This window comes from Corvus kubaryi, unplaced genomic scaffold (genome assembly GCF_017639235.1).
Source record: "Corvus kubaryi isolate FWS band 111438036 unplaced genomic scaffold, C.kubaryi_AGA036_p1.0 37357, whole genome shotgun sequence".
NCBI classification, from domain to species: domain Eukaryota; kingdom Metazoa; phylum Chordata; class Aves; order Passeriformes; family Corvidae; genus Corvus; species Corvus kubaryi.
The window spans coordinates 16,073,890-16,097,491 of record NW_024581117.1 but is presented as its reverse complement, the minus strand read 5'-3'; the positions used below and the strand labels follow the sequence as shown (position 1 = coordinate 16,097,491).

The 23,602-nt window shown below is 44.2% G+C and overlaps 1 protein-coding gene across 4 annotated transcripts; it reads right to left on the bottom strand.

The window, feature by feature from the left end:
• Positions 1 to 1,117: 1,117 nt before the first annotated feature.
• Positions 1,118 to 19,995, bottom strand: HKDC1 (hexokinase domain containing 1). Of its 4 annotated transcripts, none has more exons than XM_042033459.1 (19): positions 19,886 to 19,995; positions 19,538 to 19,737; positions 15,840 to 16,002; positions 13,303 to 13,451; positions 13,104 to 13,223; positions 12,219 to 12,314; positions 10,889 to 10,988; positions 10,081 to 10,264; positions 9,660 to 9,815; positions 8,689 to 8,922; positions 7,916 to 8,220; positions 7,491 to 7,639; positions 7,282 to 7,401; positions 5,659 to 5,754; positions 5,468 to 5,567; positions 4,703 to 4,886; positions 3,835 to 3,990; positions 2,894 to 3,127; positions 1,118 to 2,266 (listed from the first exon to the last, which is right to left on the bottom strand). In XM_042033459.1, the coding sequence occupies exons 2-19, from the start codon at positions 19,598 to 19,600 to the stop codon at positions 2,122 to 2,124; spliced, it is 2,754 nt and encodes a 917-aa protein (XP_041889393.1). In that variant the 5' UTR covers positions 19,601 to 19,737; positions 19,886 to 19,995; the 3' UTR covers positions 1,118 to 2,121. The 4 variants fall into 4 exon arrangements, with proteins under 4 accessions (XP_041889393.1, XP_041889394.1, XP_041889392.1 ...); XM_042033460.1 differs by lacking the exon at positions 19,886 to 19,995 and adding an exon at positions 19,864 to 19,882; XM_042033458.1 differs by lacking the exon at positions 19,886 to 19,995 and having other exon boundaries at positions 19,538 to 19,805.
• Between the last annotated feature and the right edge of the window lie 3,607 nt (positions 19,996 to 23,602).

The following is a 23,602-nucleotide window of genomic DNA, read 5'->3' as shown; positions in this document are numbered from 1 at the left end:
AACAGGTTTTAGAATAAAAGTACAAAAGGTATTCTGCCCCGTACCCACCTGGCCATCCTGGGGCATCTGCATCACCTCATTCCAGATGTACAGGGACATACTTCATTCACAGGTGCACTTTTGCAGATTAGCAGAATCCATTCCCCCAAAAAGGCCCAAAACCACACAGATAGTACAAGATTTCAGGTGCCAAAGGAAGAAACAGTCCCTGGTTTTGCCTCTGGTCCCTAGAACAGCCTAGGCCCCACATAGCCGCAATACTTGTTTGTTTTTTTCTTCTACACCCAGCCCCTCCAAATTAAACCTGTTCATCACCAACAACAAACTTCCATTCCAGATAACTGCCCTTACTACACAGGAAGCTTTGGTTTCAGCAGCTCTGTGGACTCTGAAATATAAAGAAAAAGTAAAATACTAAGTTTCTTGACAAAAGGAGAAAAATATTAAACGTAATATGACTTCACAACTTGTCTTTTCCCAACTGCTCAGTACAGTAAGCTCAGCACTACGAGGAATTCCTTCAGAAGTGAAAATCATTTGCAAGTATCTTTTACCCATCCAGTAACTCTGACACAGAGCTGTTGACACATTTTGGTTTTTTTAAAAACTACAAAACAGGAAAAGTCTGTAGCTTCCAATCTGGTATTTGTGATTGCTAAATTTAAACCCAGAGGTGGCCTTGTTACTGATTATTACATAAACCCAACTGCTTATTCCCCTGCACCATAGTTACTTTTGACCTAACTAGGCTTAAAGCACATTTCTTGGCCCCACTTTCTGCTGTCAGCCTGCAAGGAAGCAAATACCCACAAAGAGAGGCTTAAAGGAGATACAGGAATACTTGAGAACAGAGAATAGGCAGGATACAAATTTGCTGCTTCTCTGTACCATATTATTGTTTTGGTTTGTTCTGGGTAAATCAGGTGAGGGACATTTGGTCACACAAGGCCATGAGCTCTATCCACAAATGGCCTTCACAATCACTGAAGTGCTGCTGAGTTTAAATTTAGATTTAAAGAAGGCTTTAGGTTTAAAGATTGATGTTTTAAGAAAGCTCCCACTTTCCTGCATGTTCTTCCCACAACGCAGAAGATGCACTAGACAGAGAAACAAAGGCTCACAGCACCACAGGTTTATTTACAAACAGACTACAAATAGGCAGAGCAGCAGGCAACAGAAAATGAAAACCAAGGATAAGCTCCTTTGCACAAATGGAAAGAATTCTCTCAGGAACAGGCAAGAAGATAACAAAGGGAAAACAAAGAGGAGGCTTTCAGATACTCAGGTGATTTTTTTTTTCTCTCTACACAGCTGTTTTGGTGGCCTCTTTGATACCCTCTATGTAGCCCTGACACAGACATAGCTCAGACTCTGGAGCTCCTTCTACATTCTCTCTTTCCTTCAGTATCAAAGGAATCAGTCACAGTCAGAATTCATCCAGCATTGGTTTAGCTTTATGTGACTCAGATGCACTGACGTATTTTGACACAAACTCATATTCTGTGGAATCACATTTTTTTCCTTTACATTCATCTATTAAACATGCCTCCTGTACTCAGGGAAGTATTACATTACACTTGCAACCAGTGCAGCAGCGGGGGGAGCATCATTGACCAAAGTCCATTAATTTATTTCACCTGCAAATTTATTGTAAAACCTGTGAAGCATTGAGAAAAGATATGTCCACTAGAGAAGATGCAACATCAGAATCTCAATATTCCTTGAGCCAGGCCAAGAGAAAACGAAGCTCAGAAATCCTAAGAAACGTGATAAACTCAGTTGTGGTGCGGTAGCTTAATTAGGATGTTGTAAAAAGACACATTTGGGTTGATTTTGTTTGTTTGTTTTGTTTTCACTCTCCCATGTGCATTATAGATGCACTGCAGGAAGTACAGAGCTGAGTAGACTGTGGTTTGCCAAGACATAATGCCAGTGGGGAGCAGAAACACCTAATCCAAGTTACCAAAGGACAAAAATCCACAATCCTGGTTGGTCAAAACCAGCTGCTCTCCAAAAACAGGTACCTGTGTACTGCTGTTTGGCAAAGCTATCTTGAGTCACCACTCAGCAAGTCCCTACTGCACACGCTTGGCAGTGCTGAAATTACTTGACCGCTCATTTCTACTTCTGTCCAACATTATGCAATCTTTTTGCAACTGCAGTAATGAGGGCAGCTCCCTTCCCACTTCCATCTTCAGAAAGCATGAAAGTCACATCACACTGAGGTGCGAGTTCCTTCACTGTTTCCCGCAAGACCCTAGAAAAACTGAAAGGGAAGGGAGAGAAGAACAGAACATTTTAGCAGCTGCTTTCTGATCTCTTTGTATTCACCTATAAGCAAGGAGCCATAACCTCAGCCAACATCTTCCACGGCATTGCTTTCTTTTGCTTTTCCTTCTAATCATGAAAGATACAAATTTCTGTACACAATCAGACTCTAATTTTTATTTCTCCATTTGAATTTTGTTCAGCATGATGCCACACACTGCCCGCGTCTTCAGAGATCATGAAGGAGGTTCTCTTAGCCCAGCTCAAAAGCTAATGCATCTATTTGTAGGCCTTGCTCACAAAATATTGACCCAACTCCAAAAACTCAAGACAGCTTTCCATCTGGGAGATTCAGATATTGCAGAAATATGCCAAAACACTGCAAAATAAGCATTAGGTTCATTCAACATTCCACAGAAAAGAGCCTCCCAGTGGCAACTGGACTTGCCTTTGCAATTTTTGATCCTTTGGCTAGGCAAGGGAAATGACAAAATGCAGGGAAATGTGTTAGATTCTTACCCCCTCTCAGGATTTTAATTACCTCAGCAGAAAGCTGGTACAGTTTGGTATGTTCTAACAGTGAAAACAAGCAAACAGCAAAGGGAAGTGGTGCCAAGGTACTCACTGTGGATGGAGCTTGTACAGAGTCCCATCTACTCCAACAGTGATTTGCAAGCGCCCCACACCTTGGTTCTCCCTCTTCTTCTCCACAATAGCAGCCAGCCCTGCCCCACAGAGCTGGGCAGCTCTTCTTGACACAACGCCACACACCTCCTTCACAATGATGCTGTCATCACAGGTGCTGTCCAGGCCGAGCTGCTGCAGGATGCGCCGCACTTGGAGGAGAGCGAGCCGGTCACTGTGCACAGGGAAGCACACAGAGCAGCAAGGCATTAGGGAAAGCTCCAGCAGCTGAGACAGATGTGATTCAAATGAAACAGGACCACTTCAACTCTAACACTCTCCAGCTCTTTTAAGGCAGATTTCTGTCTGAATTCAGATTGAAAACTTGCTCCTGCCATGCCCTTTGCCATGTTAAGCTGTATCTCCAGAAAGCACAAACTGTAGTCATTCATCTAACTCCCAAAGTCATGAGGGAGCAGAGCCAGATCAGCCACCTGACTGTTACTTTAGATCTCAAGGCTGAGACACTTCTTTCAAGGCTTTCCACAGCAGAAAGAGTTTCAAATAGCCTGGAGACCATTGCAGTCACGCACAGATTTATAGGTAAGCACATATTCATGTATCACTGACTTCCTACTTTCTTAAATAAGTACTATTCTAAGTCTCACAAGAAACATTTAGCTTGATGGCTAAGGCATCCAAGATAACCCAGTTGTGTGGACAGGAAATAATATTTCATATAATTACAGAATAATTCTGTAACTCCCCCAGTTTCTCATTTTTAACTTTTATTCTGGAGGTGGGGGGGTGCACAAAGAAGAAAACTGTAACTGACTTAATTGACTTCTTGAAGGAAAGGGCTCCACACACTTGCAAAAGACTGTTTTCTAGGTGTCCCAGAAGACTTTAAGGATTTAAACCATGTAAATCTAACAACTTTACCTCTCAATCTGAGACAGGAATTTTGTTTCAAATATGCCTCTTTTCCTGAGTGATTCCGAAATGTGTCCTCTGAACAGCAGCCCTTGTTTGGTTAAGTCAATCAAAATTTGCCTTACTATTTCACCTAGGTACATTCCACTGGTCATTTTTTCATACCTGTTGGGTCAAAAGAGGAATAAAAATGTTCATTTAAAGAGATGGCTCTGTTTAGCTTGAGTGGTATGTACATGCCCTGTGAACTCCAAAAAAGCAGCCCAAGCTTGCAGAGCAATAGTCATTGAACTCCATCTTTCAATCACCAAAAATCTGTTGCAGTGACTTCAAGTGCAAACATTAATTATGATATATTTACCTGTGCCAAATGGTAACAGAAGTAGAAAAAAACTCTTGCAATATTAAGCAGAATATAGTGTTAAAGCCAAAGTCCACACTGAAGTGAAACTCTTCCCTGTCCCCCCATGCATTCACCAGTGAGTCACACCTAACCAATACTGTCTTTACCCAACAAAGAACAGTCACGTTCAGCTTATCCTCTTGCTTGAGTTGTATTCTACCTTTGAAAAATCACCCTAAGAGGAGGAACAAAGCACAGCCTAGACTTTGCAGGGAAATCTTAAAAGCTGCACTGTTTGGTAACTGCTTCAAGATGAAAACAGTGCTGTGGTAACAATGTACATCTTCGCTTTTTCCTTTGGGGGTTTGTTGTTTTTTTGGTATGTAGGTTACTTACCAAGCAACAACAACAAAAAAATGCAATATTAAAATTTCCTTCCTGATTATTCATTCATTAAGCACGTTTTAAAAAGCAGCCAGTGTCTCTCAAAGACTGACTTCATCAGGCTCTTGGCATCAGGACCATCACATTTACCTCTGTTTCCCTGGGTTTAGTGAGCCTTCATCTACTTCTTTATCATATTTTGTCCTGATGTTGTCAATACAGCCATTGTCACCAAATGCTCCCCATTCTGTATTAATACACATTTTTCCTTCATTCCCTTCCACTATTTCTATGTTTTTCATGTCCTCCATGTAGCAAACATTGCTGCCTGTTCCTAGAAGGAAAGAAATAACAAGACTTCAGCTGGAAAAGTGAAGCAGCACCAGGAACTCATAGAAGATGACTGCAGTGTTCATCTTAAAGTTCTCTTTGCCATAGCTCAAATTTCAAGGTCACTTCCAACACAGGCCATTCTATGATTCTATGCTTAGATATATTTCTGGATCAAAACTTGGAGGAACCTATTGGGGGAACCATCTAAAAAGCCCAACAAGAATTCATTCAGATTTTAAAAAATATTTGCTTGTTCCATGGTCTGTAACCTGGCCACACAGTAAATATGAATACGCTTTCCGAAACAAGAATTCATGCTCTTATCTGCTTATATCCTTTTACCCTGCATACACTTGCTAGGCACCATCAGAGATACGATCAAAAGTCCAACAGGTCCAGGAACTTACCTGCTACAGATGTTGTTAAGTTTCCTGCTGAATACCACACAAATCTGCCAAGAACCCCAAGCAGCTAGTAACACCATATATCAAACTCAAATAAAAGATGCTGGTTTACAGATTCCAAAGCCCAGCATTACATAGGTGCTTTCTTCTCACAGTGGTCACCTGGCCACCACTGTACCTGCAATAAGGCCAATCTCACAGTTTGGATCCTCATATCCGCAAGTCATCATGGTCCCAACAGTGTCATTCACCACTGCTACAATGTCCAAGTCAAACTCCTAAAACACAAGTCACGATCAGTAGTGGAATGCCAGAGGAAGAGTGAGGGTGCATTAAGTACACCAAAATGAGCAGAAAAAAATAGCTCACATTTCTTCTTTTGATGGCCTCTCTCAGCATATCAACAACATCTTCCCCCTCACAGTCTGTTGCCTTGAATCCTTTTGTCCATCCCACAAGCGTTCCCTGAAACAGAAGAGAAAGAAAGTCATAAGTGAAGAAAAAGAGCAGACTGTACATTGCAAGCATCAGCTTTTTCTTGCCTCCCACCCCAATGTTTTGGGGTTTTTTTTCCAAATAATGTATTTCCCTGGATAGGTTACTGAGAGTGACTAGTGCAGGCTGTGCACATGTATCTTTGTTACCCAGCTGCTGATGGTAGTGACTCCAGGTTTACTCAGCTATTTATCAAGGCACTGCACTCAGTGCCTTCTAAATCTCATTTGGAAAACCTCATCTCATCTCATCTCTTGTGCACACAGCCATTGTATTACCTGTGAGGAAAAGACTGCAAAAAATACTTTTGCCATAAATTATTAAACACCCATCAAACATTAATGAACGTCTACTGTTAATTTTTCGGTCGTTTACTGAAGGACATTTCACAACTTCAGGCAACACTAATTTGTTTCTTTTCAGACAACAACCTGGCCTGACAGAAGTTGATTTCCAGGTTACCTGAAGTAATTAGCCTTACACTTCCTAAGTGGCTCTGGACTGTGTGTCCAAATAAGAAAAAAAGAAAAAGAAAAATAGATGGCAACTGGGAGAAAAAGCTGCTACTGAGAAACACCCTCAAGTTCTAACAACAATAAAAGATCAAACACACAGAGCAACATATTATGACCCTGACATATGTGTCTCACTCATTTTGCCTCCAATACTGTGGAATTTGCTTCCTAATCATTTGTCAAGATCTAAATGCTATGCTGTAGGTTGAGAAGGCATATGAATTAATGTCTCCACAAAAGGCTAAGTCCTATTGCTACTCTCTCAGCTGAGCTGAAAACTGAGACAGGGCAGACTAGCTTCCAGGCTTAGAAGCTATTGTAAAACCCACCAGGACATAAAAACATGCAATAAAATAGCAGTCTCTTATTTCCCCAATATCCTACACATTTGACTGGAACTAAGCAGTACAACATCCCCTGCCCCTCTCGGAAATTAATAAAAATAATCTTTTCTTACATAAGATCTGAAAAGATAAAAGATAAGGTATCTGTCAAAAATCCAACTCTTCCAAGCTGAACAAGAAAACCCAGGTCTATCCACTGACACTCAACAAAAATAAGCTAATGTAGTGCGGAAGTTAAAACAGTCAGAGCTGTGCAGCACAGCTTGGAAAACAACCTGGGACTGTAGCTGAGCAAGCAGAAGGAGCCATTTATTATCCCTTGCCACTGAAGAGTTAAGGCAGCCAGTAAGATTCCTGGGTTATTAAAAATATGCAGTTCATTTTGCTGTCATGAGGGCTTAGCTTTATAAAACAAAAGCAAGTCATGTCCACCACTTACCACAGACAAGACGTGAAAATTCAGATTCCCACAGGCAGATGGATAACATAGGATGATAACTTTCTCGTGAAACACAACTAATTTGCAAAATAAAGTAATAACATTCTCCAAACCAACAAGTCACCCTTGCCCAAAATGATATGATTTACCAAGCAGATGCAGAGCTGCCATTTGACCCATTTTGTGCTGCAGTTCTTACCTTGTCAATGCTGGCTTGCCTGCAGGGGAAAGAGAAGGTGAAGCCCAGAGGAAGCCGAGCACCTTTAATCCCCATATACTCCAGAAAGTCTGCTATGCACTGGACAATATGATCAAAGAGCTGGAGGGAAAGGAAAAGTATATAAATCTCACAACTAATCCCATACAATGGGCCTTGGCTGGATCGGTTAAACAGTCACTTAAGATTACCTCTTCTCCTGTTCCTTGCATGATCTCCAAAGGAATGGCAAAAATTTTGTTATACATTTGCACTGATCTTCTTCTCCCACTTTTGATTTTGACCAGCAGAACCCTGAAATTTGTGCCACCAAGATCAAGGGCAAGGAACTTTCCTTTCTCTGAAGGAAAAGAAAGGTATTTCATTTTGGTGCTTCTCATAGCACATTTGCCAGTTAGAATGACATACCAATGATAGCACACTGCTCCCTACGGCATTTATCCCATCAAGTCTTTTAGCATGGGGCTGAAGATAACAGATAACATAGCAGGAAGCACCGGTTTGACAACATAAATCCCCCTGGCATTTGCCAGGTTAATTAGCATATTCCCTCTCCCCAGAAAACAGACAAACAGCTTTCCTGAACCACCTTCAGGTGATCAGGAACTAACTTCACCTGTTCCATCTGGTGTCCCACAGACGTACGTCGGCAGCATCTTCACTGTGGCATTGGCTTGTGTCTCTCTCTTCAGCCCGTACTCCAGCTCAGCCCTCATTTTGTCCATAACTTCTCTGAGGATGCCCAGGGGCAGCAGGAAGGGTGCAAGCGTGGCATCAATGCACTGGCGCTGGGCGGCCAGTCTGTGTGCCACCGCCGTGACCATGGCAGCCCCCCTGCCGCTGCCGCTCACTGACAGCAGGAACCGCACGTCACAGGTGGGCACCAGCCTTCTCACCACCTTGTGCAGACGTTTGGCATATCTAGCAGGGACAGAGATTTGCTTTAGGCTCTCACAGGCCTTTTGGGCATGGTTTACTTCATCTCTGCCTGGAATCAGACCTTCAACCAGTTTGGGAGAATAGTTGGAGAAAGTTCCCGGTTTGGGAAAGCACGTGTTCAAAAACAGGGAGGTAGTGGAGGAAGGGAGAAAGAAAGAAAGAAAAGAAAAAATGTGCAGTGAACTGCAAATGTCCTGGAGACCCAGGAGTCACTTGAGAAATCAACTGCATTTCCCCAGACACCGTTATCCCAGGTATCATGTTCTTCCCACCCCACCCCAAATTCTAAAGCTCCTGGGACAGCTTTGCAATAATTAATCCAGTTAGATGTCACCCCAAAGCTGAAGCAAAACTGGCAGTTCTCTGAAAAGCCACACACACATGCAAATGGAGACTCTTGGCAACATCAATATGCAGCCAGCAATTATCAAATCCTCTCTAGTTACTTACTGGGGGTGGGTTTTATAGAGTCCCCCATCAATCCCAACAGTGGTTCGCATCCTCAGCAGCTTTTTATTCTCCCTGAGCCGGGTCAGGATAGCTGCCAAGGCAGCAGCACAGAGGTTGGCTGAGCGGAAGGAAACGATAGTGCAGACATGCTGAACAGCAACACAGTCCTCCTCAGAGGGAAACAGGTTCAGCTCTGTAAGGATCTCTTTTGTGTTGCTCAGACCTTCCTTGTACCTAACCCCAAAACAAAAGAATACATCACCAAATGCAAAGGCAACACATAAATCAATACCTTGGCTTAAAAAGAAATGAGAGGAGACCAGGACACAACCTATCAGGCAGTATCATGATTGGTTCCCATAAACCAGTAATGTCTTTTCCACAGTATTCCCAAAAGTACCCAGGGAAGAGAGTCTGCTTCCTGGGATTCAGCACTTGGTGAGACCAATTGGCTGTTCAAGAAGAGAACGGGATAAAATAGTCCATACAAGGAGAGCACATGAATAGATGTACAGCTTCACTCAATACAACAAAGAAAATAATTCCTGGACTGACTGAGGATCAGGATTCCTCTCAAAACACCAGAATCCAAGTTTTCCATGCAGTCATCCATTAGCTAATCTAGAATCTGTACTACATCTCCACAGCCCCAGTATTCCCACATCAGAGAGGCTGAAAACTGCAGCAATCATCCCACACACAGGTCTCCAGAGAGGTTATTTAAACAACCTGCATCTGTGATGTTTAGCAATATATTTGCTACTGTGGTACTTGGCTAAAACTATCTTACACCAATTCCTACTTACAGAAAGGTCAACTTTTCTCCTAGCCAAAAGCAAAATCAAGCTGTACCGTTCAGGATTGTTCCCAGCACTCACAGATTATACCTACACATTCATTATCAGTGCTGTGCTTGTGACAGACTGACTTTGAGAGTGGCTACTCTCAAACACAGTATTACAGGTTCTTACTTTTCCATTGCAGACACGTGTTTCATTTCAATCTTGCCCTTAGTAAGCAGAGCTGTTGACACTTTCCCATTGAAGAGCAGACCTTCCTTTGTCATTTTTAGGAGAATGAGTCTTACAAGTTCCCCCAAATACAGGCTGCTGATCATCTTCTCAAACCTGGAATGGAGCACAAGAAGGATTACAGGTTGTTCACCTATTTTTAACAACACATGAGCAACTGTAGCAGCAATCCCCTGGCCTGAAGCAGGGAGGTGTGAAAGGTACCCACCCTTCCTAGAAGGGAAAGATCTGGCTAAGAGAGAACCAGGATCATGCCATCTCAGGTTCACTTAAGCCAATTCCTGTTTCAAAGGGGCTCTTGGCATATACTGGAAAAGCACTCTGGGAACTTGGACTGCAAGTCAGTCAGGGAATCACTTACAATTGTTTTCCAGGATTGAGAGATCCCAGATCCAGCTCCCGATCAAACTCCGTGCGGAGGTCATCCAAAGCACCATCATCTCCAAAGGCCCCCCACTCTGTGTTAATGCACATCCTCCCTTCATCCCCTTCCACCAGGTCAATGTGCCTCATCTCCTCCATGTAGCATGCGTTGGTGCCAGTCCCTGTGGGTATTGGATAAACTACTGTTTGTTCTAGGTGTGCTCTTTGTTTAACTCCACATGTTTGGGAATAAGTCAGTATATTGACTTTGGAAGAAAATACAAACACATACCCCTGTGGCATAGGATGCTAATATAGGCCACCTGCACCTGTGAAATCATCATTTCACAATGAATGAAAAAACCCTGAAATTATTCTAAGGCTTGTCTTGTTTAAAAATAGTTTTTCCTTTTTTCAAATGTACTTCTATGTGCCTAATAAAAGCCACCATGGTGCATGAAATGGACAAACTGTGGAAAGCATAGCTGGTACTAACTACCAGACATGAGGGGAATTCAGCCTTCTCTGGACAGACAGAGTAATTTTCTATACGGTCAGCAGAAAAGTTTAGTATGCTGGTCACAACTGAGCCCAGACAAAATGGGGACTGTGGTATTTGATGGCAATGTGATCAGCATAAAAACAGCTGCTTTAGAGAAGGCAGCCAGGCTTGAAAATCCAATCATTGTTTTTTCCATTTTCTTTCTGCTCTTTCCTGTATTGTGAAACTCTCTCCTACTCCAGATTTGTAGTAATTCAACAAATGAGAGGGAAAAAAACCCTTCATGGTGAACAGAAAAAATTACCAATTATGAGCCCAACTTCACAGCGCTGGTCATCATATCCACAAGTCATCATGGTTCCCACGGTGTCATTGACCAGTGCCAAAACATCAACATCTACGTCCTAATAGCATAAAGATGAGTGATTAACAGGGACAAAAGCTTAGAAAGCCTCCTGTGTGATAAAGCACTGGCATGCAGACATACTCCCCAGGTTGCATTTTGAAGGCCTCATTCAGGAAAACTCTTTGATTGAAACACACTACTTCCTTTTACAACACTCTTCCCACAACCCTGTAAAGTTACAAGTATCTCTGAATTCTCAAGTGTTTCACCAGCCTCTTTGCTTGAAGGATTTGTTTTTCCCGAATACCACCTCATTTGCCAGAAAAATGACGTGATATTGGTGTGAATGTTGTGATACTGTGCTTACGGACTGTGTGAAAGGATAACATCCTACCACCTGAGCAGATCCCACCAAATAGGACAGAACATAAATGCAGCTATGGCTGTGCAGCAACACCACACTCAAGCAGAAAGTCCTTCCATCAAGGCTGTGCAGTTTTCCCTTCACATTTCTCAAAGGATTGTTGTAACTCAGATGCCAATGCTAGGAGGAGGCCACACTTCACCCATGAAGCCCCAGATCTTTCGTTACCAATAACTACAAGACTGATGCAGATAAAGAAGTGAACCAAAATCAAGGCTGGATTTTTACCACGTGAGAAAACAGAAGAATTTCCTCTTTACTATGAATTCATCAAGATATGGAAAGATGCCTTGTATTTCTTAGCTGTTGTTACCAATAGCACCAAACATGAAAAGCAAGGCTTTCCAAAATATTAAAACACAGTGTTATTCAAAGGCTATATGCTAGTTCAAGGGCAGATTTAATCATGTCTTACTGCTGACCTTAAAAATTACAATCACTCTGTTCCACAGACTGGACAGGCAAACCCTGATAGAGTCAGGTGTGCCAATCTGAGATGACAGTTGCCCCCTACCAAACTTCATCCCACAAGCCAGTATGTGAAACGATTGAGTGTTTCATGTCTCACTCAGTAGGCTCACAAGAGATTCCCTTGGGCTGAGACAGTGGGGCCATACTGGTATGCTGTCACAGCCAGCCTGGGTTACCAGTGTGCAGATGCCCTTGCTGTTACTGGGGAAGCCTGAGTTACAGCTGCGAGAGAGATTCAGATCCACCAGATGTACAGCCATGCTGAACACTTGCTACTGACCATCCCTTAAGGATGTCTGACAGCTCTCAAAAGAACCCACACAAGAAGAGCTGATTTCCCAGGAGGATATTCTGAGGCCACTCAGGTTCAGCTCCTGCAGGTACAAAACTTGCCTTACGCTTCTGGAGGGCCTTGCGCAGAGAGCTGACCACATCTGTGTCCTGAACTCCTCGGACCTTGAAGTGTTTTGTCCACGCAAGAAGAACCCCCTGAAAAGTAACAGTGCAGTGGCCCGAAAGCACACAAACTTTAGCATACAAACCACAAAGCCCACCAAGACTAAAGTGTGTGGAGAAGTCCACTATGTCTCTCCACACATTAAAACTGAGCCAAAATCAGTCAGAGCAGAACATCTTACCTTGGGGCACCTGTAAGTACCAACACAACCAAACAGGTACAGTCAAAGACACAATCCTGCAAATGCTTCTCCCTGTGCTTCATTTAAAGCACATGTGGCTTTCCTGATGCTCATCACAATCTAATAGCATTAAGCAAAAAGCATTCGCAGGACTAGGACCCAGAGCACAAACTCTTAGAAATAAGAGAGGCTAGAATGAGAGAACACAAAATAATTGCAACCAGTCCTTTGTTTCCCCAAGAGGTGTCTCAAACAGCTCTGCTACAGGTATTTCCTATTCAGAATCAACTGTAAATAAAAAAAATTGAGAGTGATTAAAAAAGTAAAGACGCTTCAAGACACAAAAGTACATATCTATTTCTAACAGTGTTAATACAGGGGCACGTGGTTCCTATGGAATTGGGTACTGATTAAGCAATGTAATAGCTTTAGCTTAAATATCATGGTGCCTTGAGATGAGCAATGAATGGTTAAATGGTAGTCAAGTCCAGTTAGATGCTAATGGTCATCTGTGCCTTCTTCAGAGAGCTACGTAAACATGACCCCACATAAAAGCCACAGGGTAACACCCCCATTCAACAGCTTCTCCAGATTCTGCAAGGAGCTCAGCTTGACAAGAGTATTTCTTTATGCATCTTACCTCTTCCAATTTGGTCTGTTTGCATGGAAAAGAAAATGTAAAGCCAAGAGGTAACTTCTTATGCTTCAGGTTTTTGGTTTCCATGAAGTCTAACAGACAGTCAGCAACATAATCAAAGAGCTGCACAAAAGGAGAGGACAGTTGGGCTGTGTCCTGCAGGCAGGTGCTCCAGCACAGCACCACCACAGCAGTGCCCTACCTCGGCTCCGTTCCCCTGTATGACCTCCTTGGGTGTGGGGTAAAACTTGCTCTCCAGCTGGCTGCTCTGCTTCCCATCATCAAACACCTTCACCTGGTGGGCACGAAACTGGGAGCCACCCAGGTCAACAGCAAGGAAGTCACCCTTCTCTGCAACACAAGTGGGCAACCATCACTGGGGATGGCCACAAAGTGTGGCTCAGATGCCATGCTGAAGGCCACAGCCACAGACTCTCCTGCCCCGTCATGGCAGATCCTTATCCTATGGGCCTGGGTGCATCAGAAAGACTGAGAGTTGGAAACCCTAAGCAAGGCTATCAGGTCTCTCCTGTTAGCTTGGTATGTAATAGCTAATTTAATTTTTATTTGGCAGTTTGGGTTTGTCCAACCCTGCTCCTTCCACAGCAGCATATTTTCAAGCTGCAAAAGGATGAGCTTTTCAGCTATAAAGGCCCAAAGCAACTGCAAAGCCAACCAGAGCACACAGGGGCTGCAAAACTGTCACCTGAAATGTGGGAGAATCAGAATGTTACCTGTAGCCAGTAAAGGACGCAGGATTTGCAGGCATATGTTAAGACTCAGCTCTAGTGCAGAAGTCAACTTCCAAGTGGGGCAAAACTAATTTGCTACCTAAAGTCAACCAACACAATCCTTTTCAAATGCCTTTTGGTGTTTCTGTAAAAGTACCATTTTGTTTCACAGGCTTGCTCAAACACATACTTCTCCAGCAGCAGCCTCAGATGGAAGGACAGTTTGGCCTTACTGCTACAATAAAACAACTGTTTATCCCACACACAGGAAAAGGCCCTTCCCAGAAGGAAAACACAATGGTATGTGCCCAGCCTTGCATGATCTTTGTTCCACAGTCCAAACACCTGATTAAATTTTATCAAATCTGGTCCTGAAAGGGAAGGAAGAAGGAAATTCTACCTGTAATATCATGGTCAGCTATTAAAGGTGAGGAGGCAGATTGGGTTACTCAGTAAACTGTGACCTTAGTGAGACCATTAATCCCTAAACAACGAAAACCTGATAATGCTCCATGTGAGACATTTCAGGCAGCAACACTGAGGGCACCAAAAAAATCTTAAAGTTGAATGCTCTTGCAAATGGGGAATAACCATCCAAGTCTGAGCTGTTTAAACCTGCTGGAAGTTTTGTCTAGAAGCAAAAAAACCAACAAGGATTTTTCAAGAGAGCAAAAATAGAAAAATCAATGTGATACTTAGAGTAGGCAGCGTGTCAATAAGATACAGCCCAGCTTGATGCTGCAGCATGTCCTTGACACATTGGAATGGCCACGCAGGCCAGGAGAGCACTGTCCAACCTTGGCCTTGAGGAACAGGAACTCTTGCAACAGTGATGACACTACGTGAAATTTTCCAAGTCTGCTGGCCTCAGGGGCCCCCTGCTGTTTCAGGACAGCATCAGAGACATGTGAGACCTCAGGACCAGTGACTGTCACGGAGATTGCAAGGGTTAAGAAAGTACTTCTTTCTCTATGACAAAGGTAGCAGCAAAGGAAGAGTGCCCCCTTCCATCCAGGCAGCTTGTGTATAATTTCTCTCAGACATGCCTCATTTCAAGAGACTTACCTTCAAATACCTTCTTTATGCCATTAAAGCTGTTATTCCTCATTTAACTGCAGGGAAATTACCTTCAGAAGGAATAAAGTCACATGGAAATAAGGTACAAAGCTAACATTACATTTTTCTGCACAGCTAGTTTACACGGAGTCCTGACCTAGGCCACACACAGAATCCTGCAAAAATTTACTTGATTAAACCTGGGAAAAATATAATTTTCTGTCAGCCTGCACTGCCAGGAGCCAGCTGAGGTGTTATTTTGGATGTGCATACTTCTCCAAACAAGATGGGCTTTTACTTCCTATCTTGCATCACATCCTCCCAGACGACACTACTGCACTTTCTCCCTCTCTGTTCACGTCTCAGGTGAAGGAGAGCAGACAGTTTCCTGGCAGATCCCACCCAGAAGCAGATCTTCCCAATGCAGAAGGCAAGAAAGGGCAGAAGGGATCGCTTTTTGAGGAATTAGAAAAAGCAGTGCAGAGTTTGGGGATCACAGCTCTGAGGATGCCACGTTGCTGTCACTTGGCAATTTGAGGGGTTTCACTGCAGCATCCTGCCCTCCCTGTAGCTCCAAGAAGGCCAGGCCACACATCCCACAGCCTCAGTACACTGCAGTGCAGGCTCTGAGCTGTAGAGGCTGCCCTTGCCGTGTCCAGCCACAGCTCCAACAGCAAGGCCTGCACTAGGAACAGGTGGGAGAGGCTGTTCCTGAGCACTTACTAGGTCCTTTCCCCAAACAAGCAGCACTAGGTCAAAATCCACCCAGTGCAAGGAAAAAAACTCTCTGCCAGCATTTTCCCAGGCTCAATATACACACCTGCTTTCTCAATGAGATAGGCAGTAACCCAGAGTCACTGGGTGCCCTGTGTCTCTGCTGTGCTATCCTGGAGTATTGGCAGCAACTCATCTTGCTACAGCAGCCGTGCTGTGCTGGAGCAGGGCGACTCACCTGAGCCGTCGGGCAGCGAGCGCACGAACGACGGCAGCATTTTCACTGTTGCCGTGGGGTTCGTGTCTCTGCCCAGGCCCTTCATCATCTCGGCCTGGAATCGAGCCATCACATCCAGCAAGACATCGTCGGAGAGGCGCATGTGGTACAGGTACCTGTCAACCTACAAAGATGGAAGGTGTTACTCAGAGGCATGCAGGCCCCTTAGTGCTCAGCAGCTACTGATTGTTCATTTCATTTTTGACCTCAGCACCTAGGTTTTCATGACTGCCAGTGCAAGCAAGCTCCAGGTCATCATCAGGACAGTCACTCTTCTAAAAACTTTGTTTTGAAAATGTTTAATGTAGCCCTGGTGAATTACTGCCCGAAAGTTGGCCATCTTTTCTGATGGCTCAGTAACTTGACAATCTACGTAAGCCCATGAGATTGCTTGAGAGCCTGACAAGCTGTTTTCACACTGTCCACTCCTCCTACAGATGTAATGAACTAGAACTACAAAGTATCTCAATCTCATGAGAATTTGACCTCTCTGAGGCAGATCCAGAAAATGCCATCAGTACCCAAGCGTGTCAGCCACAACCTGAAAACATCCATTCAGCTACTGCTTCACTCCATGGACAATTAACTTTGTTGGCATGCCAGGCTAGAACACAAAGCCTTTTTCTCACTCCAGCTCTGCTCTCCATTCTCTTGTGATTCTAGGATTACATCTAAAACACATTTTTGGGTGCAATCAATACCCTTTGTTAAAGGTCTGTAACTCACGGAATACATCAAAATAGAAGCCAGTCAAATATAAAGGAATTCAAAAGTATCTATGAAGCAGCTCATTTAGATAAACTGGCAGAGAAGCTAATCAGTGTTTTATATACAGCTTCATCAGGGCAAAGTGATAGTTTTTTTCCTTGAGGACCACGCGCTGCTGGACCGACACGTACCTGCAGGGCTATAACTAGGGTGGCCTAGAAACTACATAGCTGGGTACAACAAAGGATTAACACAGGAAAATAAGAATCTGTCCACATCCAGAAGCTTTTCCACTGGGGAGCCAGATTTTGGTGTTGTATGAACATGATACAGGCATAATAATTGTGTGCTCCAAATAGCTGGATGTCCCCTGAAGGGTAATTCGTGTTCACATCCCACTCCCCACCACATGAGACTCTGGGCCAGAGGAGGTGGGCAGGGGAGAGAGGTGAGACAGCTTCCAACGCTTTGCTACTACAGACACTCAGCTCTTGCGCCACAGGATATGTTGTTACGGTGCTTTATCTGTTGAGAGCATTTCATCAGTCCAATCTACATAGGGAGGTCTGGAAGGTTGGAAGGACACAAACCAAGTCCCACCAGCACTAAGGCAGGATTTAAAAGGCTGCATTGTCTAAACAGAGGGCAATGCAGGTTGTAGATAAATTGGTCTCTGCCACAGTTTGGACTGGCCACCTATTTCAATGAGGCACAAAGTTAGTTACCTATTCACAGTCCCATTTTAAACTGATGGTCAGCAATGACCCACCTGAAAGAGCCAGGACCCTGAAAGTCACTCCAGCACTTACATAACACACACAGAGGAGCAAGTGTTAAACTAGAAGATACAATTGTCCTAGAGCAGCAGCTGCCTTTGGATACAGCTGTGCCTTGAAAAGGCCATTATTCAGATTTGTCTTCGTAGCCCTCATTTACACAGGTACTTGATTTTCTCCAAGGGTTTTTGAGGCCCCACCACTGCATAGGATCCATCATCTCAGCCCACGCACCCGTGGTGCAGATCTATGCACCAGTACTGCTTTTTTGGAGAAAATACAATGATGGGAGACATACAGCACTCATGCACTCTGACACAGACCCAAATAGCCTTGTGACAGAAAACCCTGTGGGGAAAAAAACCCTCAAGAATAATAAAAATTACTATGACTGTTTGCAGAGAACATGCACTAGCTCCCTGCTGCCCACAGACATTGCATTCCCCACCCTGTTTACCTACAACCACAGGAGCAGACAGTCCTCTCCAAGGAATTAGATACGGCAGAGCCCAGGAAAGCCTGCTGGCTCTCCAGCCTGACTTACAACCAGAGCAAGGCCCTGCTCACATAGCCATTTACTTGTCAACACAGGAATGGCCAGGCTGTGCTAAACCAAACTTGTTGCCTCCCTACCATGGCACTGGAACAGTGCCTTGCCTCATTTATGGAAATAGCACTGTTTTCCTGGCAGCCAGGCTCTTGGTTTTGCCACCACAGAGTAAATAAGCCTGGGGAGGTAGAGGTGGGAAGACATTCCTTCTTTCTAATTAGGGACAAATCAGTTCTGTTCTGTACAGCCTACCCTAGGCTCCTTAAAAGAGAAGTCTGAGAAGCATGTGGTTTCTTGCCTTCAGGAAGGGCTAGTTTGCACCTAGCAGAAAGACTTCGACATTTTTAATGGCTTTGTCAGAATTCCTCTGCCCCCTTGTCTCCATTGTCCTCACTCAACTACAAGCTGGATGTTTCTCTGAAAAGCCCAATACACCCGAGCACTGCTCCACAAGGTCTCTCTCTTTCTTAGTAAAAAGGAAGAAGAAATAGTACTGTCTATATGTGAGATCAGCTCCTCACACAGGGGAGGGGCATCGAGGCCTTTTTCTGATCACATTAAATCCTAGGGGCAAAAGGGCTATGACTGAGTCAGAGACACCTGATTGTTGAGATACCAGTACCTCTCCCGGAATGCCTCTCTCCAAAATAGAATCAGTGGAAGAAACCCTCCTTGGAACAAGCCACGCCATGTTTTGGGCACAGAAAAGAGAACCCAGAATTGCTCAGTTTGCTGATGAGCTCAGTGATGAAAGTGGATCTATGCACCAGGACCCTGGATCTCCCACCATGCATCCACAGACAGCCCCACCTCCCACTGGTTGGAAAACCAGAGGACAGAGCCTGACAGCAATGGCCACCAGACTGCACTCAATGAAGACATCAGGAATACAGAGGGGCTGCAGGGGACATGCCGACAAACCAGAGGACCTCTGACCCATGAAGCTTACAGGTCTCACATGGTCTTATGACAGACATATGCCCAAAAACCCATTTCAGCATGGCCATGAAAGTAGATTAGGGAGGAGCGACCATTAGGCAGCTCACTCCCAGTACTGACAGCTTCCTATCTGAGCCATCCTGAGCTTTTCCAACTGTAATTAAAGTCACACCTATAAAGATCAGAGTGATTAGCCAGTTTTAGATAACCAGAGAGGAGGCACAGGCACACCAACACCAACTGGAAATCTCTCCCGGATCTCAGCAGACCCAGACCAAACACCACAGAGGTTTCTCCTATCCCTGCTATGTGACTGACTCCTGATTCCTACTCAGATTGAGAAATCCCATCATTCACACTACACTTGCAAAGCGACTCAGCAAGAGTCATCCTTTCTGTCCTCTGGGCTCTACTACACCATGCCAGATAAAGCTCAAGCAGTTTCCCTTAATGAAGAGAATTTGTTCCATTACTGGGAGAGCACTTTTAACAGTGCAGGAAAAACCACAAAACAGACCTGTTTTCATACTCGTCAGGTGGTTTAGGGTTTAAATACCTCTTACCCCATTTGGCTGAATGGTTTTAGTGGATAATGTCATTATATGGTCTGCATTACATACTGCAGACCCCTCCGTATCTGAGTAACACAGTTCTCAAAATAGCAATCAGTCAATGCTACATCTTACCTTTTTTATTTGATCCTCTTTTAGCTTTGTGAAGTGGAAAGCTAGCAAGTGGACAGCAAACATTTTCTTGAAGCAGATGGATGAGTCAGTAGTGACAGAGCTGCTGTGAATAACTCCAAAGCGACAGGTCTTTATTCACGGAGCTGGAGCTAGAGAAACTTCAGCAGAGGCATTTTCCCCAGTGTGGAATAGTGGAGTTCCTGGGAAATTGAGTCCAGAAATAAATCCATCCAGTGTGATCGGGTCAGTGATTAAACTTCTGCCTCTTTGTATCACACGCCCCCCCCCCCCACCAACCCAAAGTCCCTCCCTCCCCAGCTACACACTTCATTGTGCCAGAGCAGGCACCTGGAGAGCTGCCAAGCTGAAGAGGAGAAAAATCGATTTTGTTACTGCCCCACTTGGGAATTGTTACCACTTCTCAATGCAGTTGCTACGCAGCCTGCCCCGCTTCATTCCGGGGGCTGACAGGCTCCCACCACTGCTGCGTGCAGCAGAGTGCTGCCGGGAATCTGGAAAGTTAGAGGGTTTGAGGAGGTTTCTTCCCTTTGCTCAGTGCTCCCACTTGTGAGACAAGCTCTTCTGCATGAATTAACTTCACTCTAGTTCTGCACATTGCACCCTTATCTGCAGCTTTGTACCAATTAAGCTTCAGCTGTGCAAAAGAGCAAAGAGACACACAGACCCCTGCCCCCAGCTGGAATACCTCTTGTGCAATTCCCAGCAGAGAGGCTTTGGACTGATTCTTCTCCCTTCACCCAAAGTTTCAGACCAGTGAAGATCCTCAGTACTGCAAAACCCAGGGAGAGGACAGATTTACCTGGCAGGCAGCAGTGTGGGTATCAGACTGCCCCACTGGAAGGATGCCTTTAACTGGCAGCACAGAGCACCTACAGCAAGAGCAGCATCCTTACACCATCAGATTTTGACACAGCCTTTAACCATTACTCTCAAATTCATTCTGAATACACAAGTGTTTCCAGGATTTTGTCACTGTATCAAATGATATGGACTATGGAAACATCATCCAGAGAAAACAGTGAAATGCTGACACAAAGGAGAGAAAAAAAATAAAAGGCATTCTCTTGGGGTTATCAGAGGCTCACTCTCAAACTACACCTACAGACAGTGTGTTTGCCCCCAGTTACAGTTCACCTGAACTGAGCACAGTTACCGCAGACAATTGTCACCCTAAATTTTGCAGAGCAAGATAACAATTAAAAATTATTTTGATAGATTGGAAAAATAGCAGGGGGAGAAGAGGAAAGGGGGAGGGGAATGCCAAGTAATGCGAGGAAACACAAAGAACTACTGAGCAGTAGAAAATTGTCTAGAGATCCAGAGAAAGGCAGAGGCAGCCTGTCAGTAGAAAGGATGTCTGGCTACATCAGTTCATAGCCTAGAGTGCACCCAACAATCTCATGCTATTGTAAAAAGAAAAAAGTACAACTCATCATGGTGGGCTGTATATACAGGAGTATAATCCACAGACACACAAACCAACACTCAATTCCATACTCAGCACCAGTCTCAGAAAGAGGACTCTGACCAGTCCTGTCAGCTATGGCACATCAAGAAGGCATGGATCAGGAGGAGTTTGCTCTGCTGAACATCAGGAGCAGTCCAGGTCACATTTTTTCAGCTTCTGATCACGAGGAAAGATTGAAAGAGCTGAGGGAGGGGAACTCCTTCTGCAAAGACAAATTATACAGAACCTCTGCTAGGAAAGGTCTTTTTCTCTCCTCCTGCCCTGCATCAGGGATGAGCTCTGGACACTGGGAGATCCTGCCAGCTCTATTTATTCTTCATTATTCTAGAACAAGAGTAAAGCAGACAGAGTGGCTGAGCACTCCATAAATAGGACTTGTTCTAAAATTAGGCTTATGATCTTCGAGAGAAAGGGAGAAAAGAAAGAAGAAAATAAGCCACACTACCAGCCACAAAGCACGGTTCACTTCTCCTCTATTCATCTTTTAATAACTGCTGTCTCGTTAAGTCAGACACTGACTCCCAAAGGGACTGTCTCTCTCCTCATTGTTTACCCATGCCATCCGAGTCACAACCCCTCTGGCCAGCAAAATTGAAAACATCACCTTTCAAGCTCCATCCCATTTTGATCCAGAGCTCATTGTGTCTGTAATACAGTAGATTTATTTTTCATTCTCTCCTTTCTTTCTCTGACGGATGCCACTGGAAAAAGGTCTCAAAGATCTAAATGTTCCTAAACTGGCAGCAGGCTCTGTGAAATACCTGACATGTCAGAATCACTGTGTAACTTGTTCGCTCATCCCTGGTGCATCCCAGCTTCCGGCAGGCTGTTGTGCAAGAAAAGACAAGACATTATCTCATTTCCACACAGACAACAGTTCAGTGTACCAAGGGCCCAACACCCAGAAGTGTTACAGCCATTTAGTACATATCCTGGCCAGGACAGGGGAACTAATCCACTCCCAAGAGAACAGATCAGCTCCAACTGCATGCAGTTTGGAAGCTTGAGGCGATGTTGGTTTTCCCGATTTTTAGAGCTGCATCCAGTAAAAGTTATTCACAAACCTTCCCTCCCCACTTTGCAAGGGCCAACAAAACTTCCAAATTCTAACACCCCTCTCTCTACTTTCTTCTCCTGCAGTTCTGCCTCCAAACCCCATCTTAAGGCACAATGGAGAATCCTGAAGAGTCTGGTGTTCATCTGCCTCCCACAGCCTTGCAGTCAAAGGCCTGCAGAGAAAAGGAGCTCATAGCTACAATGGGGAAGTGCACAAAAATGTCTTGAGTACATCAGCTACACGTGCCCTGGTTACCTCCAGAAAGAGGTACCGTATCAATATTTTATTGCAAGATAAAACTCATCTATCTTTGGTGAAGTATCAAAGGCAGTGGCAATACTGGCTGCTGAATTTGGTACCCAGGTTAACAAGGACACAGTGGACAAGGCTACTAGCAAGTCATCAGGCAAAATCCTTCTTCCTTATAGCTTATGATTCCAAGACCAACCCTTAGAACACATTCCCCCCTTCCCTGCAGTAGCACCTGGTTCATTCCCCATTATATTCCCACAAGTTCATCAAAGCTCAGAAGAGAAAGGGATCTCCGTATTCTTCCTGCATATGCCCCTCCTTGAGCAACATCAGGATATAAAGTAAGGCAGAACACCTGAAGGGACTAAATGGAAAAATCAGAAGAGATGGAAACAGCACAGACAGAACAGAGCACACTGGGCTTAAAAGACAGAAGGATTTTACCAAGCAGTGCTGTTACAATCAGCATTTTACACTTAAAGGACAGCAAATAAACAATTAATGAAAAACTTCCAAACATCTTTAATTTCAATGCCTGAAATTAATCTGGAAATCTGAACACCTGAAATAGTTTTGCAAATGTGATTCCCAGATCAAGTTGTTGTTGCTCAAAAATAAAGCTTCAGCACAGCCCCACAAGGAAGGCTAAAAGTGGGTAGTTGGGGTAACTCTGCATCACACCAGTCCAGACTGTACCACATGGGACCAATTTGGCAGCCATTCTAATGGGAGTCAATGACAGCCACACCATTAGCTCCAAAGAAAAGAAAACTTTCATAAAGTCAGCCTGGAAACGCCTGAATAAACTTCAGAGCTTCTAAAACAGTTACTATGGAGTCACTATGGAAACAAGCAGAGTTAAGCAAAGCGCTAATCTCAGCAAAATACAAAAAAGAATGCTTATAGTCATTTAGCTTCTTTATTGCAAGGCTTGGTGCTGAAACACAAGGCTGGCTTACACCCTGAAGTCCCAGACACTCTTTCCTTGCTCAAAAATATACTCTAGTACTCAGCTTACTGTACGATTAAAGGATAAATTCAACCTAACAGACTAGAAACAAAGCACAATAGCAGTGTGGGTCTCCTGCAACCCAACCTCACACACACTGGGCAGAGAAAACAGAGTTGTCCATGGTGGACAGCCAAGGTGGTTTCAAGTTGTCCCAGGGGTAAGTGGGACAATACATGTGGTCAAAACGTGCCTGCAGGCTTGAGCAACTTCAACTTCCCTTCCAGTGAGTACCAAGGAACAAGGAGGCAATTGATA

Excerpts from the sequence above, each read along its gene's own strand:
- HKDC1 (XM_042033459.1), bottom strand. The coding sequence starts at position 19,600 with ATGTTTGCTGTCCACTTGCTAGCTTTCCACTTCACAAAGCTAAAAGAG. Across the intron at positions 9,816-10,080 it reads CTCAATCCTGGAAAACAATT|GTTTGAGAAGATGATCAGCA; the intron begins GTAAGTGATTCC and ends GCTCCATTCCAG. Across the intron at positions 3,128-3,834 it reads TTCCTGTCTCAGATTGAGAG|TGACCGGCTCGCTCTCCTCC; the intron begins GTAAAGTTGTTA and ends CCCTGTGCACAG.